Source organism: Chiloscyllium punctatum, chromosome 44 (assembly GCF_047496795.1).
Source record: "Chiloscyllium punctatum isolate Juve2018m chromosome 44, sChiPun1.3, whole genome shotgun sequence".
Taxonomy (NCBI): Eukaryota; Metazoa; Chordata; class Chondrichthyes; order Orectolobiformes; family Hemiscylliidae; genus Chiloscyllium; species Chiloscyllium punctatum.
This window is the reverse complement of record NC_092782.1, coordinates 41021769-41039850: the sequence shown is the minus strand read 5'-3', so window position 1 is coordinate 41039850 and position 18082 is coordinate 41021769. Positions and strand designations below refer to the sequence as shown.

General features: G+C 44.1%; 1 protein-coding gene across 2 annotated transcripts in view; it reads left to right on the top strand.

Annotated features, from left to right (window-relative positions):
• The window catches only part of sbf1 (SET binding factor 1), a 180007-nt gene that overhangs the window by 111732 nt on the left and 50193 nt on the right, over nucleotides 1–18082 (top strand). For both annotated transcript variants that reach the window (XM_072562737.1, XM_072562736.1), the window contains exons 10-20: nucleotides 4092–4169; nucleotides 9319–9432; nucleotides 10038–10166; nucleotides 11462–11560; nucleotides 13056–13260; nucleotides 13424–13536; nucleotides 13991–14140; nucleotides 14895–14963; nucleotides 15565–15723; nucleotides 16753–17012; nucleotides 17591–17763. In XM_072562737.1, the coding sequence (XP_072418838.1) occupies nucleotides 4092–4169; nucleotides 9319–9432; nucleotides 10038–10166; nucleotides 11462–11560; nucleotides 13056–13260; nucleotides 13424–13536; nucleotides 13991–14140; nucleotides 14895–14963; nucleotides 15565–15723; nucleotides 16753–17012; nucleotides 17591–17763 (1549 nt within the window). The remainder of the gene's footprint in view (nucleotides 1–4091; nucleotides 4170–9318; nucleotides 9433–10037; nucleotides 10167–11461; nucleotides 11561–13055; nucleotides 13261–13423; nucleotides 13537–13990; nucleotides 14141–14894; nucleotides 14964–15564; nucleotides 15724–16752; nucleotides 17013–17590; nucleotides 17764–18082) is intronic.

Genomic DNA, 18082 nt, shown 5'->3' with positions numbered 1-18082 from the left:
TTTTGTGCATGTTCCCAATCTATTCTTCATATTGTTGGGGCATCCAGCAAGCTATCCTCTTTTGCTGCTGTAAATACTGAAGCAAAGTAATTACTCAACATCAACAGATGCTGAAACTCATCAGGTCTGGCAGCATCTGTGGGAAGAAAGCAGAGTTAACATAGAGTCTGGTGTCTCTTTATTAGTCATCGGACCTGAAATATTAACTCTGCTTTGTTCCCCACAGATGCTGCCAGACCTGAATTTCTCCAGCAATTTCTGTTTTTGTTTCAGATCTGCAGCGTCCATTATTTTTTGTTTTATTTTAATTATTCAAAATGTCTGCTATTTCCCATAACCACTGACAGTGTTGCCACTTTCAGTCTTTAGTGGGCCATTGTTGTTCCTCACCACTCTCACTCTGTTTTTGTAACGATAAAATTTCTTATTGATTTTCATGTCCCTGGCATAATCCCTTTTATTAGCTCTTATAAGCTATTTTATGTCTTTGTATCTTTCCCATTCAGCAGTATCTGTGTTGTTTTTTGCATTTTTGTAAGCCTTTTTGTTTAGTTGTATGTTGTCTGTTATCTCTTTAGTTGTCCGTGGCTGTTTTTCTATGAAGTGGAGCTTTTCCTTCACGAGTATAAACTGGTTTTGTATTGTGTTAATTTTTTTTAACATCTCCACTGTTCTTCAGTTGTTTTACCTGTTCACAGATTTTCCCTTTAACTCTCATCTCGCTAAAGGCAGCCTTGCATAAATCTGAAACTCAAGTAGCTGATTCATGCTTTTCATTTTGAAATACTAGATTGATCTCTATCATATTATGATCACTATTCGATAAATGTTCATGCATATTTAGGTGACTAACTAAATCCAACTCATTACTTGTTGCTAAATCCATTGTTGCTTATCCCCTTGTTGCATCTAGGATATACTGTTGGAGGAAACTATCCTGGACACACTCTAGAAATCCACTGTCCTTCTGATAGATGCTTATATGCTTTCCTAATCTATGTTAAAGTTAAAATTAAAATCCCCTGTTGATAATACTCTGCCTTTGCTGCACACTTTGCTCATTTCTTCATTCATGCATTCTAGCACTTCACAGCTGCTACCACGGGATCTGTGCACAACATCTATTACAGTTTTTTGATGCTTTACTGTTCCTCAGTTCCCCCCATACTGTTTCCACTGAATGATTTCCCCTCATTATATCCCCCCTCACCTTTTGTTTCAAATCAATACAGCTAATCCATGTCTTTGCATTTTTCCCTGCCCATCCTATAAACCTTATAACATGGCATATTGAGTTACTAATCCTGACCACCCTCCAGCCATATCTTGGTAATGGCTAGAATATCATAATCTTCTGTCTGAATTTCTGTCTGCAGCTCATTTAATTTATTCCTTACGCTCCATTGCATTTGTATATAGAACTGTTATTTGGATCATATGCTGTACCTGTTCTTCAACACTGATGTTTTATTCACATGTTCATTATTTTTCTCTTCCAGTTTAATCATGTGCATCTTCTAGTTTTGCTATTACCTGCTGTATCTAAAGTAGGATTCCTGACAGTTTCTTTACTCTTTCCTGTTAGTTGGTTTTAAAACTGGATTGATTTCTCCAAGCATTCCCTCATTCCCAGTTTTGTAGTTTAGTCCTTGTGACCAACCTGTCTTCCGTGAGGACATTGGTCTCAGGTCAGTTTAGGTAGAGCTGTGTCCCAACAGTATAGTTCTTTCCTGTTCTAATACTGGTGCCAGTGCCCTGTGAAAGGCAACATCTCTTTCCTGCACCACGTCTTTAATCACACTTTTACATCTCTCTATGCCAATTTGCACATGGCTCGTGTAATAATCCAGAGATGATAACTCTTGAATTTCTGTTCTTTAAATTCGTTCCTAATTTCTGAAGCTCCCCAAACATGACCTCTTGCCTACTCTTGCTTATGTTGTTGGTCCCAATATAGCTGTCAACAAATGGATCCTTCTCCTCCCTCTCCACTATCTTTTTAGGCTGGTTCAGCATGTCCCTTACCTTGGCACCAGGCGAACAATATGCAATGGGGGACTTTCAATACTGCTTACAAATTATGTTATGTGTAATCCTAATTATTATTCATTGCAACTTTTTTTTTTGCTTCTCCGACTTGAGTGGTCTCCATGGTTGGTTCGCCTATCCTCCCAACAGTCCTTTTTCTCATCACCACAGGTGGCAGGTACCTCATGCTTGTTGAACATTGTCAGCTGCTGAGGCTCCTGCAGTGGGCATGAGGCAGAAGACTAGAGAATTGCAGACATTGTGGCGTTGTTCAAGAAAGGTTGAATGGGTTGGTTTTTCCAGTACATACCAGTCAATTATAGTTTGGTGGGGAAACTTCTGGAAACAATCATCCAGAATAGAATTAATAGTCATATGGAAAAGGCATGTTAATTATGATCAATAAGTACTGATTTCTAAAGCAGAAATTGTGTTTAGCTATCTTGAGGTTTTTTTTTGAAGAGGTCGCAGAAAGGGTTAATGAGAGCAGCACTTCTAATGTGATATACTTGGATTTGAATGAAGTTATGGATCATGGTATAATGGACAATAGTGAATGCAAATGGTGAATGCAAACTTGGACCCTCTGAGAAAAAGAACCGGAGCTGACATTGCCACAGGGATGACATCAAGGCAAAAACAATGACTGCAGATGCTGAAAATCAAACACTGGATTAGTGGTGCTGGAAGAGCACAGCAGTTCAGGCAGCATCCAACGAGCAGCGAAATCAACGTTTCGGGCAAAAGAAGGGCTTTTGCCCGAAACGTTGATTTCGCTGCTCGTTGGATGCTGCCTGAACTGCTGTGCTCTTCCAGCACCACTAATACAGGGATGACATCGCCAACCCAAGGAAACCTCAACACACCATTGAAAGCAGGTCATAACACCAGTGCTTCACCAGAAGCTCATTGATGATGTTACCTAGTATGGTGATGAACCATCTGAAAATGAAACTTTTAGATTAGCGAGCAAACTTACATCCAAACTTTGTTTGAGTTTTACTCTCTCTAGTTTGTATTCAGTTAAAGAATTGTTGAATGTTATGAGAAAAGAATCCCAATTATTAAGGAGTAAGTGAACATTTCTTGGAGCCTGCTGAAAGCTATTTGCGTTTTCCAGTGACTTCAGAATTAAGTGTCTCCAATAGAATGCCTCATTCCATAATTCTGTAAAGACCTATACTCATTGTTGAAATTTATTAATTAGAATTAGAATTCCTGCAGTGTGGAAACAGGCCCTTTGGCCCAACAAATCCACACTGAACCTCCGAAGAGTAACCCACACAGACCTATTCCCTTATTACTCAGCATTTACCCCTGAATAATGCACCTAACTTACGCATCCCTGCACATTATGGGCAATTTAGCATTGCCAATTCACCTAACCTGCCCATCTTTGAATTGTGGGAGGAAACCGGACCACCTGGAGGAAACCCATGCAGACACTGGGAGAATGCCCTGAGGCTGGAATCGAACCTGGGTCTCGGGTGCTGTGAGGCAGCAGTGCTAACCACTGAGCCATCATGCTCAAACTGGCAAATGACAACTTTTATTTTCTTTCTAATTTATGTTTTAACTCTGTGTGTGTGTGTGTGTGTGTGTGTTTGTGTGTGAGAGAGAGAGAGAGAGAGAGAGAAAATGAGAGACTGGGGGTTATGACCAAAAGGTTGGGTTAAAATCATAGGCCTTAATTAGATTACCTTGTTTAGTTTTGCACTGCTAAAGTTGCAGAATTAATAAATTGTTCATTTCTGTTTAAGTTGTATACTTGGTGTCTGATATCTGTTATTCTTAAAATCTGGTTAGGAACAGTTGGGCAATTTTGAGGATCATTGAATATTTTAACTTCACTGTGTTGTAAATCCAGTGATAAAGAGTTAATTTAGTTTGGCTTACTGTCCCTGTCGTAACAATAGAAATCTGTTCTAACTGTGTCAGCAACCACTCCCACAATGGACAGTGGATCTTTATAATGAAAAGCGTTGGGAGGATTTGCGGCACATGAGATTTCTAATAAAGTTTTACACATTTCAAAATTCCTATTTTCCATAATTTTTTCACAGGTTTTAGACCCAGAGTTGGAATATGCAGATTATGCTTTTCCACCTCCCTCTACATCAGCCTCTTCAATGAAGTACCAGGTACAGTAATGGCTGAGACTTTGGAATTAACAAATGACATGACATCCTTTTTAGTCGTTTCTAGATTTTGGTAACACAGCATTGATAAACAAAGACTCTATAAGTCTGTTTGCACAGTCATTAACCCATAATTTGCTGCAAAAGCATCCTTGATTCCTTTTTAATGAAAACTACTTATCCTGAATAAACAGCATTTCTGTCCAGTTAAACAACAAGTAATCATTATTCTCCTGTTAGGACGGTGACTCTATCAACAATTAGACTGAGTGATTAAATTAATTCACCAAATAAATAGGCAACAACTCTGTCCAGTTACATGGGTAACCCTTAACTTGAATTAATTAGAACCATATACAATTATGAATGAGGTCTTAGTCTGCTGACTAAATATTGACCTGCAATGACTGCTCCTGCTGCCTGAATAAATTATATTAATAAATCATGTTGAATTGCTAGGTTTAAGAAGACTTAGGTTGAGTCATTAGTTTAAGATGGTAAATTTTCTGTACCTTACAACTCTTTTTTTTATTTCAGTAAAACCCGAGAGGTTACCCTTTCTTATACAAACAAATGAAATAGGAACAGAAGTAGACCATTTGGCCCCTCAGGTCTGCTTTACCATTCAATAAGATTATTGCAGATCTTTTTGTTTCAAATTCTCTGTTCCCACCTACCCCTGAAAATCCTTGATTCCTGTGCCTGGAACGAATCTGTCCAAATTTGTCTTAAAAACATGCGATGGCTCTGCCTCCACCATTTTCTGAGGCAGTGTTCAAAAGTCTCAGCACCCTGAGAGATAAAAATTCTTTTCATCTCTAACCTGAAAGGGTGACCGCTAGTCCTTGACCCACAGGAGGAAACATCCTTTACGGTCCACCTTGTCAAGATCATTCAAGATCTTAAACTTAAATTATGTTACCTTCACTCTCCTGCACTCCAGTGGTTTAAAAAAATGTCCAGTCTGTCCCCAACCTATCCTCATAAGACAACCAGCTCATTCCAAGTGTCAATCTAGTAAACGTTCTCTGTGTCCCATATATTTACAAGGCAAAAGTGAAGACTGCAGATGCTGGAAACCAGAGTTTAGATCAGAGTGGTGCTGGTAAAGCACAGCAAGTCAGGCAGCATCCGAGGAACAGGAAGATCGACGTTTCGGGCAAAAGCCCTTCATCAGGAATGGTCACGACCACCTGATGAAGGATCGGTACTTCCGATTAAACCTGTTGGACTATATCCTGGTGTTGTGTGATTTTTAACTCTGTATGAGGGAGGATGTTTCCAGAGGACTGGCGGCTTTTACAATAGCAAAGGCACATCATACATGTGCTGGATTGCAGTTGTCCATCCAATCCCATTTAACTATCGTTTTGCATACCTTGCTGATTTAGCTCATTTTTAACTACTCATCCAATTCATTTTGAACCAGGGGATTCTACTGCAACTAGTTTTCAGTTGAGTGTATTATATTTCAACAATGGTCTGCCTAAAAGTCTACCCAAGACTGTTTGTTTGCCAATTTGAAATTTGTGCTAGTTTAGTTACTGATTAGCCAGGAGAAAATATGATTTTTGGTTTACTGTTCTCAAAGCCCTGATAAATTCCCCTGCATTGCAATAAGTAAGGTTTAGACCCAGCAAAGCATCCCAATATCTTTCTTTCCACATAACCAAAGCCTCTCATGCCTGTTATCATCCTTGTGTGTATCTTAAAAGTACCAGAAGTGTACATACTATTCTAACTGGGGTCCACCAATGATAAGTATTATCTCTTTTGTCCTCTGCTTCTATTTGTAAAAGATAGGAACCCAATGCTTTTATTTTATGGCTTTATCAACTACTTTTACAAATTTTAAAGATTTACTTAACTGATGTCTTAAATTTGTTTTTCTCCTTTTAAAGCTTTGCCATTTACAAACGGCAACTCGTGTAAATTGCATTTAATATAGTCCTATGACCCAACTTGCTTCACAGGAGCAATGGCAACAAAAAGTCAAGTGAGATATTTGAATAGCGAAAATCTGTTCGGAGGTAGGCCTGAAGGAGTGTGTTAAAGAAGTGGGAGAGGGTGCGATGGACATACTTGAGACGGAATTTCAGAGATTATAGTCCAGATTACTCCTGACAAGACTGTGATTACTGGAACAATGAAAATTGTACATTTGCCGGAAGTCCTATTAATGGGGTAGGAAAGCTCAGAAACTTGAGGGGCTGAAAAAGATTGCATCAATAAGGGATCAGTGTCCAAAGTATCTTGATCACAGGATGAGAGTTTTTAAATCAGTGTCACCAGATTGAGAGCCATTATAGGTCAAAATGGATGGTGAGGAAAGAGTGAAAGTTTTTTTGTCATTCATTCATGAGATGTGGACATTCTGGGCAATACTATTGCCATCCTAGTTGTCCAAACTGATTTAGAGAGAGCCACTAGCTATGGGTCTGGAAGGTTGGAAAAGAATGGCAAATTTCTTTGAGTTACCCAGATGGGCTTTTATGACAATCAACACTGGATACCACGTTACTTGTACGCTCATTTTTTTTTTAATGTCTCCCCTTCTCCCACTTTCTCCTCTTTCCTCTTATCGCCCTCACTCTTCACTTTCCTCCTTTTGCCCTTGCCCCTCCCTCTTTAACCCTGCTTCCATCGCCCTCCCTCTTCAACCTCGTTTCCATCGCCCTCCCTCTTCAACCTCGTTTCCATCGCCCTCCCTCTTCAACCTCACTTCCATTGCCCACCCTCTCTCTCCCCCCACTTACATCGCCCTCCCTCTTCCCCCACCCCCGCTTCCGTCGCCCTCCCGCTTTCCACGCTGCTTCCAGCGCCCTCTCTCTCTCTCTCTCGTCCCCCCCTGCACCCGTCGCCCACCCTCCTTCCCCCGTCGCCCGCCCTCCTTCCCCCGTCGCCCGCCCTCCTTCCCCCGTCGCCCGCCCTCCTTCCCCCGCGCCCGCCCTCCTTCCCCCGCGCCCGCCCTCCTTCCCCCGCGCCCGCCCTCCTTCCCCCGCGCCCGCCCTCCTTCCCCCGCGCCCGCCCTCCTTCCCCCGCGCCCGCCCTCCTTCCCCCGCGCCCGCCCTCCTTCCCCCGCGCCCGCCCTCCTTCCCCCGCGCCCGCCCTCCTTCCCCCGCGCCCGCCCTCCTTCCCCCGCGCCCGCCCTCCTTCCCCCGCGCCCGCCCTCCTTCCCCCGCGCCCGCCCTCCTTCCCCCGCGCCCGCCCTCCTTCCCCCGCGCCCGCCCTCCTTCCCCCGCGCCCGCCCTCCTTCCCCCGCGCCCGCCCTCCTTCCCCCGCGCCCGCCCTCCTTCCCCCGCGCCCGCCCTCCTTCCCCCGCGCCCGCCCTCCTTCCCCCGCGCCCGCCCTCCTTCCCCCGCGCCCGCCCTCCTTCCCCCGCGCCCGCCCTCCTTCCCCCGCGCCCGCCCTCCTTCCCCCGCGCCCGCCCTCCTTCCCCCGCGCCCGCCCTCCTTCCCCCGCGCCCGCCCTCCTTCCCCCGCGCCCGCCCTCCTTCCCCCGCGCCCGCCCTCCTTCCCCCGCGCCCGCCCTCCTTCCCCCGCGCCCGCCCTCCTTCCCCCGCGCCCGCCCTCCTTCCCCCGCGCCCGCCCTCCTTCCCCCGCGCCCGCCCTCCTTCCCCCGCGCCCGCCCTCCTTCCCCCGCGCCCGCCCTCCTTCCCCCGCGCCCGCCCTCCTTCCCCCGCGCCCGCCCTCCTTCCCCCGCGCCCGCCCTCCTTCCCCCGCGCCCGCCCTCCTTCCCCCGCGCCCGCCCTCCTTCCCCCCGCGCCCGCCCTCCTCCCCCCGCGCCCGCCCTCCTCCCCCCGCGCCCGCCCTCCTCCCCCCGCGCCCGCCCTCCTCCCCCCGCGCCCGCCCTCCTCCCCCCGCGCCCGCCCTCCTCCCCCCGCGCCCGCCCTCCTCCCCCCGCGCCCGCCCTCCTCCCCCCGCGCCCGCCCTCCTCCCCCCGCGCCCGCCCTCCTCCCCCCGCGCCCGCCCTCCTCCCCCCGCGCCCGCCCTCCTCCCCCCGCGCCCGCCCTCCTCCCCCCGCGCCCGCCCTCCTTCCCCCCGCGCCCGTTGCCTGCCCTCCTTCCCCCGTTGCCTGCCCTCCTTCCCCCGCGCCCGTTGCCTGCCCTCCTTCCCCCGCGCCCGCCCTCCTTCCCCCGCGCCCGCCCTCCTTCCCCCGCGCCCGCCCTCCTTCTCCCGCGCCCGTCGCCCGCCCTCCTTCCCCCGTGCCTGTCGCCCGCCCTCTTCCTCCACCCTTCATTGCCCTTCCTCTTTACAATACCTCCTCTCTCACACCCTCCATCGCCCTCCCTCTTCCCCACCCATCCTCAGCCCCTCCTTCCATTACTCTCCCTCTTCTCCCCACTTCATTGCCATTTCTCTCCTCCCCCTTCCATTGCATCACTCCTCCCCCCAATCACCCTCTTCCCTCCCATCCATCATCCTCCCTCTTTCCCCCTCCATATCTTTGTCCTTTGTCTTTGCCCCCCACTTCCATCATCCTCCCTTTCTCCCCTTCCATTGTACTCCCTCTTTTCCGCCCCCTTCCATCGCTCTCACTCTTTCTCTCCCCCCCCCCCCCCCCTTTAATTAATTGCCCCCTTTACTTCACCCTCCTCTTCCCATCTCCATCACCTCTGTTTCTGAAAGCTTTTCATTGCCTGAAGATTTCCTTGTTTCTCACCTAGGTCTGTTGTAGGTTAATTGACAGATTAATTGATTGTGATGATTAGTCAGTTGTATCATTGCTGTTCATGCCTACCTAAAGAATAAAAGCAAACTTGGTCTGTCTTTGTCTAGAAATTGCTATTATAGTCCTTAGAATAGAATATAACAGTTTCACAACTTGAAACAAATCTCAGCTCATTGGCTGTGAAGCATTTTGAGATTCCTTGTCATCCTGAAAATTACTATATAAATGCAAGCTATTTTTCTTTCTCTCTTGAGTTTATTTGATCTTCTATGGCAGAGGGATCTCCATTCTCCACGCATGGTCCTTTCTCGATGTGCAGCGTTTTTTCGAATGGTTGGTTAGCTCTTGCCTGACATTAGCATTGTTATAATCTTTTAAGGTCTGTCGCTATAATTTTAACTGTAGTAAAGCTGTAAAGATCTCTTGCATGTAATTAGTTCTTGGTAGTTAAAATTCCAGCTAACTTTGTGTGCTTTGCCAGGATAAGGAGATCCGTGCTGTCTTTCTGCGCTTGTTTGCACAGCTGTTTCAGGGTTATCGGTGGTGTCTGCAAATTATCCGCATCCATCCGGAGCCAGTCATTCGTTTTCACAAGGTATGATGGGTTCATACAGAGGCTAGAGAACAGTGTATGGTGGAAAAGTATGGAATGTGCAGATAAGACTGTACATTCCATACCTTTCAGTGTCTTGCTTGTGCAAGCAAGAATAGTAATAACGCAAGTGTACAGCCTGCACACCCAATAGACAAGGATGATCACGCAGTAAGGAAGTGTACTGGTTGGAATGCTTAACACAGTACAAGGTGCACAATGGCCACATGGACCATGAAGTGAGCTTAACAATAGATATGATTGCGTAGTATAGGGAGTTGGGCGCACTCATAGTGCAGAGTGTATGCCAGCTTGAAGCAAATCATGTGGACCAGCAAGGCTGACCACACACTTAAGGAAGCATACTGCTGTGGTGTTTGCACAGTTCAGGAAGCATGCTGGTTGCAGCAACTGCGCAGTGTCAGCTGTATACTGCTGAGTCTGATTGAATGGCAAGTCATTGGTCGTGAAGTTTGTAATGATGGTGATTATTTTGGAATTACTGTATTTTCAAGAATTGTCAATGGCAGTACATTTGGAAGTGACATATTAGGCACTGTTAATGTTTAGTGAGATTGTGACTCATGAATTGTTCTTTACTGGTACAGGTGGCCTTCTTGGCCCAGCGAGGGTTACTAGATGATGACTTTCTGACCAAAGTTCTTGAAGGAATGGCCTTTGCACGTTTTGTATCAGAAAGAGGCTCACCATATCGACCATGTGACTTGTTTGATGAGGTAGGATCATATGCAATAGTAGCAGCGATATTTTGCTCCCTCCCATCCTAGTCTGTTGTTCATGGCTTTCCTGATTGTTGTCTGACTTCTTTTCCTGCCTGTCCCTTCTAATTCTTGACTTTTTTATGAGGGTTTAAAATCTGTCTGTCAGTCTTACTGCTCTCTGGGCTAGCAAATTACAATGATTTACAGTGCTGAGAAAAGTAATTCCTTCTCATCTCCATCTTGCATGGAGCACCCATTATCTTCAAACTGTCCCCAGTTCTAGAATCCTCTACAGGTCTAAATTTGGTGAGTAATCATTGGGCTTCTCTAATTTAGGATCTGTGATTCTCAGAATTATAAAGATTGTGAATGTGGATTGTAAAACATGGGCATTGGCACCTTCATTGTTGAGCACCTGGAGGGCCACAGGTTGCTGGAATGCCCTGATTTCATTAACACTTTCCATTCTGTACATTTCTGTACTTGAAGCTAAGAGCAGATTATTGTGTGAACTGCACCTTGGTCTCAACCGCTGACTTTAAGAACAGATGACTAAGGTATGGGACGATGACCCAACTGGCCCTTCCTTTTGGTAGGTAACTGTGCTTGACTGAGTCAGGTGTGTGGAAGAATGATGCAGCTTGGCCCTTTCCTTGGGAGTATGTGATCATGTACCTGCCTGAGACCCCATTAGAGTGAGAGAGTCCAGTCTCACTTGAGATAAAATGAGATGAAAACGCTGCCTTAAGGTTACCCACATCAACATATGGAAATTCTTTTTTCTTTATTCTTTCATGGGGTGTTAACCTCGATGACAAGACCAGCATTTGTGCTCATTTCTGACTGACCTTGAACTGTGTGCTTGTTAAGCCATTTCAGAGGACAATTATGAGACCCATGAGTCATGTATATGCCAGACTGGGTAAGAACAGTGGATTGTTTTTACAACAATTGACAATGGTTTCATGTTCGCTACTAGACTAGTTTTTGATTCCAGATTTATTAATTACATTAAATTGCACCAGTTCCCATGATGGAATTTGAACGTGTATGCCATAGGATTAGTCTGGACCTCTGGATTGCTAGTAAAGTAACATTACTGCTATGCTGCTATATCTCTGTAGCTTAGCATTGCCTCATTTTTTGTCGGTGTATGAGAGGAGATTAGGAACTCCCTGATCGGCAACTTGGGTCAGTTGCAACCTCTTGAATCAGTCGTACATCTTTCTGATTACAGTGCTGTACTTGCATAATATATGATTAGGACCTGATTGATGAACGGTGATGATACTTTCTATTTCTGTTTACAGTTAGTAGCAAATGAAATTGAGAGAATACGATTGGAGGAGGGAAGCCCACAGAAAGTTCTGAAACATGTGAAAGAAATTTCAGAACAGCTTCACCGGAACGTATGTCCCTAATTTAAATGAATAGCTTTGATAAGAGCTTGTCAATATTGATGTCTTGCAGTGCACTCTCAGGCGATGCTCCCAAGGGTATGCTGATGGGAGTTTGATGATTTCAGCAATTGATAGATGTAGATTTTTTTACATTAAAATTGGAACTTAATTTTTTTGTGGTGGGGGAGTTGACTTCATATTTTTAGCCATGTTGCACCACATTTAGATAGCATGCTGGAATTAAAGCTGTGCTATTCCAAAATTGTTGCAAAAGTTGAAGATTTTTTAAAGAAGGATGGAAATTCTTACAATGTACCTGACTTTTGGACTCGGGTTGATAGAAAGCAAGGACCAGGTTTCAGTTCTTAACAATGACTACATATTGCAAATAAATAGATTCTAGCTACAGATGAACAATTATTGACCATCGATGTTGAACTACTAGCTGAAATTAACCCCATTTGTAAACTGTCCCTTTCTCTCTCACTCAGCAAAAAAAGTGGATGGTGGGAAAGGCTAGAAAGGCAGTTTATTTATCTCTGTCTCACAGGTTATTCTTTTTGCTTGTTTGGATATGCTGCTCCTTCATTTACTGGTTTGCAGAAGGTGAGGGTGGCTGCTTCACACTTAAGATGAAGTCTCTGTCTTATTGGTTACGAGCCACAGATTACAGCAACTGCCAAGGAAAAAAATAAGCTGGCGTTCTTCAGTCTTAAGGTAGTTTTTACTGTAGTGAAAAACAACAGCTTGTGGAGATCCAATGGTGACTCCCTATCTTGCTCACATGTTGGTTCCCGTGTAGCTGAACAGCCTATCGCAAAACTGTTGGCTGGCAGGCAGAAGGCCTTTGTCATTGGTCCATGGATTAGTAACCAGATAATCAGCTGCATGTCAGCCAAAGCTCTATTTGTACACACTTGGCTCTAGCTCATATGCAAACTTTTCCCAAGTTGCTTGAACACAGCAGTGTAAACAGCACATTTCTTGCTTTTCAAAAGTGTAGTCTTTCAACAATTCTTGATTTTTAAAATCATTCTTTTTCGATTTCAGTCCACAGTCAAAAATACAGGAAAATAAAATGTGTTTTCAGCCATGAAACTATTTATCTATTGATGCAGGAAAAGCTTGACAAAATTTCACTTGAAGAATTTTGAATTTCTAAATCAGGGTTACCAAGGTTTTCATGAGAGGAACACATTTTAATTTTTTTTTAAATCCAACACAACACTGGTGTTTTGTGTAGGGCTCTGTAACTGAGCATTGGCTGCTGATGGGATGGGGGGGACAATCCAAAGCAGGAGATTGAATAGCAGCTGAAGACACAAGTGAACGGTGGTGCTGACTTGCTCTTTGAAACCTTTTTTAGGTTCACTCCTTACACAACCTCTCCATCCTGGCCCTTCCTCCCCTTTCCAGTTCAGTAAGTGATGGCAAGAGTAGTAACTGTAAATGATGTCAATTAAAATATTCTTAGTTAATCATTTCAATTCTGCCCTTCTAACAGGAGAACCCTTATCCTGCAGTTGCTATGCACAAAATACATAAACCAAAGGAGGGCTCCCATTTACGGGTGCAACAGAGTGCCTTCCCTCACCTGGATGAGGGAACTGTGCAGTGGATCATTGACCAGGCCACTGCCAAACTGAAGAACGCCCCACCTGCAGTTAAAGCTGAGATGAAATGCATGGTGCCAATGGGACCTCCAAGTGGTGAGTTTATGATGAAGGTCAACTCTGCTGGAAAGATGGAGTTGGTTATGTGTATTTATTTAAACACAAGGAGCACAGTATTGGTATGTGCTAAAGATGGAGTGAATATTGATAGTAGCTCATTTGACTGAACAATTCCTTAAATAATCTTTCTTTTTTAAAGCTACGACGATTGATCAAAATGGTATCATTCTTGCCAACAGTGCTCGAAGGTTAGAGGTTGTCAGGAATTGCATAACCTACATATTTGAAAACAAAATGTTAGAAGCCAAAAAGGTAAGCTTATTATTTAATTGTGTGTTAGCTTGTTGAATACCTGTGTTGTGAACTTTAATGATTCTTAATTGCTAATGAAATTGGCACTGACGAACAAGCACTGCCATTCAATCGCACAGACTGCAAAAGAGCTGATGAGATCGTTGGGAAGATTACATACTGAAGTACAAGGTGTTCTGTAAGATTTGTGTTGAAGTATGTTAAAAAGACTATTGAGGAAATTTTATTCTGTATCTAACACATGCAGAGTATGTTTGATGTGAGAGTGCAGACAGATCTGTGCAGTGATAACACTGCTGTTTTGATGGTGAAAAATGAGGTTATTTGAGGAGAGTTCATACTGCAAAACCTTGGTGAGGCAACTGTGCCTTTATAACTGAGAAAAGTTGCTTAATGTTCAGGTTTAGTCAAAAATATTTTTTGGAATATTTACAAATCTGTTGTCCCTGCACAGTTGCTTCCTGCTGTGTTAAGAGCCCTGAAAGGACGTGCTGCTCGCCAATGCCTCACTGAGGAGCTGAATTCACATGTTCTGCAAAATCGAGCTGTCCTTGATCATCAACAGTTCGATTATGTTGTCCGGATGATGAACTGTGCTCTGCAGGTATGCTATTCAGGTATCCAAAAGGATATCAGGCTGGTTTCAGCTCTTCCAGCTGACCATGGATTCTCTTCACTTCTCTAGATTTTGCTTGCCTTTCCATTCCTTGTTTCTGTGTTTGACAGCACCAGCCCCTCCCTCTACTGGACCCTCCTCATTCCTCTAAAAACCTCTCCACATGAAGTCTGCTTTGAGTCTCAAAGGTCACCAAATCAAGACTAAGATGAGGAAGAATTTCTTTTCCCGAGGTTGAGTGTCTTGGAATATCTTGCCTCAGCGAGCTATGGGACAGAGTCCTTGTATATATTTAAGGCTGAGATAGATTTTTGATTACCAGGGCTATCGAGGGTTCTGGGGAAAGAACAGAAAAATGGATTTGAGAAAGGTTGATGATCAGCCATGATCCTATGAAATGACAGAGCATGCTTAAGGGGCTGAATGACCCACTACTGTTCCTATTTTTTTGTCTTATAGTCATGTTAGCGCTTATATGTAGCATTTATTCAAGTTGTATATGAAAATCATGATCAGATCCAATTCTGCAGCTCACCAGTTAATGTTATCTCTCTCTCATTTTCTGTTGCCTTCTGTGTCTCCCATCCCCCTATAGCACTGCTCCATTGCAAACGCTACCTGACCTGATTCCCTCTGTAGCAGGGAGGAGAAAGGTCAGACACACAGAGAGATGTTGGGGAGGTTGATGAGGTGGGGTTCATGTGTCAAAAATACAGTCACTGAAATAATTTCATTCTTACAGGATTGTACACCAATGGATGAGCACATAGTTGCTGCAGCTCTACTTCCACTAGTTACCGCCTTCTGCAGAGTAAGTGCATTCAAAAGAATACACAGCAGCACGGGATCATCTGTAACATGAACACAGGATAGCTGAAGGTGACCTGTACAAGTGTTCAGAACAGATAGTTCAGGGAGGCCCACTCACAACTGTATCTCAAACATAAAAATTTTAGAAATATTTAGCAGGTTTGACAGTGTAGGTGAGAGAACAGTTAATGGAAAGTCATTGAATTGAAACAATTAAGACAGGGTGATCAACAGACACTACACAGCTGGCCAGAGGTATTCATCTATACACATGGCAATGCAGACAGACCCTGCAAACAAAAGCAGCACTTGCAAACAACGTGTATACAAGACAATATTGGGAGGTTGATGCACACTTTCGTGGTAGCAGATTGTATGCAAATTCCAGATGGGGCAAAAATCTGTTTTGATTTGCTGACAGTAATCTGCAGTTTCATTTATATTTCTAGAAACAAAGTATGGTGCCGTTTGGTTATTCTGTTAAACCTGTAAATTCATGTTGTTTTTTTGGTATTGATTGTAGATTTGAGGGCATGTGTTGATATTAACACATACCTGGGAGTTAGCCATTATCTTTAAACAGATAACCTCAATGTTTGCAGAAGTTGGGATCTGGTGTCACACAGTTCGCTTACAGCTGTGTACAAGAACACTTGGTATGGACCAATCTCCAGTTCTGGGAGGCCATGTTTTACAGCGATGTACAGAACCATATCCGAGCATTATACTTGGAAGTTGATGGTGACCATCCTTTGGAATCAGTAAGTAATGCCCTGGCCTGATCTTAGTGCCCGGCAGAGAATCACAAGTTAACATTCCCTCTTTACTTATCACCAGCCCCTCTTTTCTAAGTATGGCCTAAATAGGTTTTTGACAGAGGTTCTATTATCTCCTTAGTTTTGTACTCTATTCCTCTTCAAAAGCTCATCTTTATTTAGTTTTAATCATTGGCTGTCAACATACTCTGGTTTATCGTTGACTAGAAACTGAACTGGACTAACCACATAAATACTATGGCTGTAAGAGCAAGTCTGAAGCTAGAAATTCTGTAGTGTGTAACTCATCACCCGATTCCCCAAGGCCTGTCCACCATATACAAAGGAACAAGTCAGGAGTTGCACGGTGAAATGCATTTCTAACAATGGCCAAGAAGCTTGACTCTGTCCAGGGCAAAGCAGCCGGCTTGATTGGTATCACATCCATAAACATTCATTCCCTCCACACCAACACTTAGTACGTGCTCTATTGCAATCTACAGAATCCTTTGTAGAAATTCACAGCGGCTTTTCAGACAGACCTTCAAAATCTTTGGTCACAATAACCTAGAAGGACAGGGCTGGCCATTACGTGATAATACGCCACTTGCAAATTCCCCTTGAAACCAATTACAATCCTGACTTGGAAGCATTCTTGTCCTCTTGGATCAGAATCCTGGAATTCTTTCTATAACAGGACTATGGATGCACCTACACTAAATAGTCTGCATTGATTCAAGAAGGTATCTTGCCTTCACCTTCCCGAGGGGAATTAGGGAAGAATAGCAAATGCTGGCCATACCAGCGCACCCCACATCCCATGAATGACTAACATAAATGTAAAACAACTGACTTCAAGTAATGTGTTCAACACACTGAATAGAGCAGTCAATCTAAGTGAACTATCAACACAATAGGAAAGATGTTAACAGCAGGGAAGTAGGTATGTAGTTACTTAACTGTGTAGTATGTCATTTCTTGTAAAGTTTCACAAATTGGTGCTGCAAGCATTCTGCCCATTGTTTTGTTTTAAAGGGTTATGACCATGTCAAAAAGCAGCAGAGCTCAGCATTGGAAGTAGCAGCAGAACAATTACGCATGTGGCCAACTCGTAGCAAAGAGAAGCAGCAAGAACTGATTGATAAAGAGGAGAGCATAGTGTACAGTCAGGCCATTCATTATGGAAATCGCCTCACTTACCTGCTCTTGCCACTTGATACAAGCAAGAATCGTTTGCTCCGCAGTACAGCTGTTGGAGACTTGGAGAGTGTGAGCAACAGCTTTGTAACAAACAGGTCAGGACCTAAATCACTCAGTGTTTCATTGTTTATTAATGGTTGCTGTTAGACAGTGAAACTCCAGCCTGTGTCAACAATCACTCAGATGGTGTGAAACCCCAGTCTGTGATCATGGGAACTGTCAGACATGGTGAAATTCTACTGTTAGAGGTCACTTCCAGACAGTGAAGCACTAGTCTATATTAATGGTCACGCTCGGACAATAATTCTAAGCCTGTGTTAATGGTCACTGAAGGCGAAAAACCTTCAGTCTGTACTAGCTGTCACTCGGACAGCGCATCTTGAGCCTGTTCTAGTAGTCAGTCAGTGAAATTCCAGCTTTAGTTTGCAGTTACTCGCAGATTGAGTTTACCAGCTAATGAAGTTAGTGGAAAATCAAAACCCAATATGAAATTGTATTGAAGTACTTGTTAAAAAGGAGAATTAATCTGCAATACTGCAGATTTTCCAAGTGGTCTGTTACCTTTGTGAATTACATTAGCTTGTATTTAGTGATTTGTTCCTCTAATGTAATTTCTGATCCTACTATACTGGAACTTCATGCTGTGTCCTGATTGACCTTTTCCATTTTACAGTATTGCAGGCAGTGTGGCTGAAAGCTATGATACTGAAAGTGGATTTGAGGATGCAGACACATCTGATGTGGCCAATTCAGTGGTTCGATTCATCAACAGATTTGTGGATAAAGTTTGTACGGAGAGCGGTGTCAGTAATGATCACTTGAAAGCACTTCATGCCAATTTACCAGGTGAACTGAGATCTCCTAGCTTCAGTTATTCTTCCATCTCAGTGTGAAAGGCGTTCAGGGTCATAAATGCTGTGCAGTTGTGCCCCTAAAGTTTTCATTGGCCCTGTCTGACAGTGAAGTGCATCTATCCAGTGGTGATGGAACAGGGTAAAGGGGAATTTATTCTGAACCGAACCAATACTTTACTCCCCTTGGCAGGGTTTAATATAATTGCGTTGATAGATTTCAGTAGTACAGACACCACAGTCCAAGAGTGCTGTAGAGAGAGATGACTGGTGGTAATTTAACTTGAGGGTCACCATACCTCAAGTGAGAACAG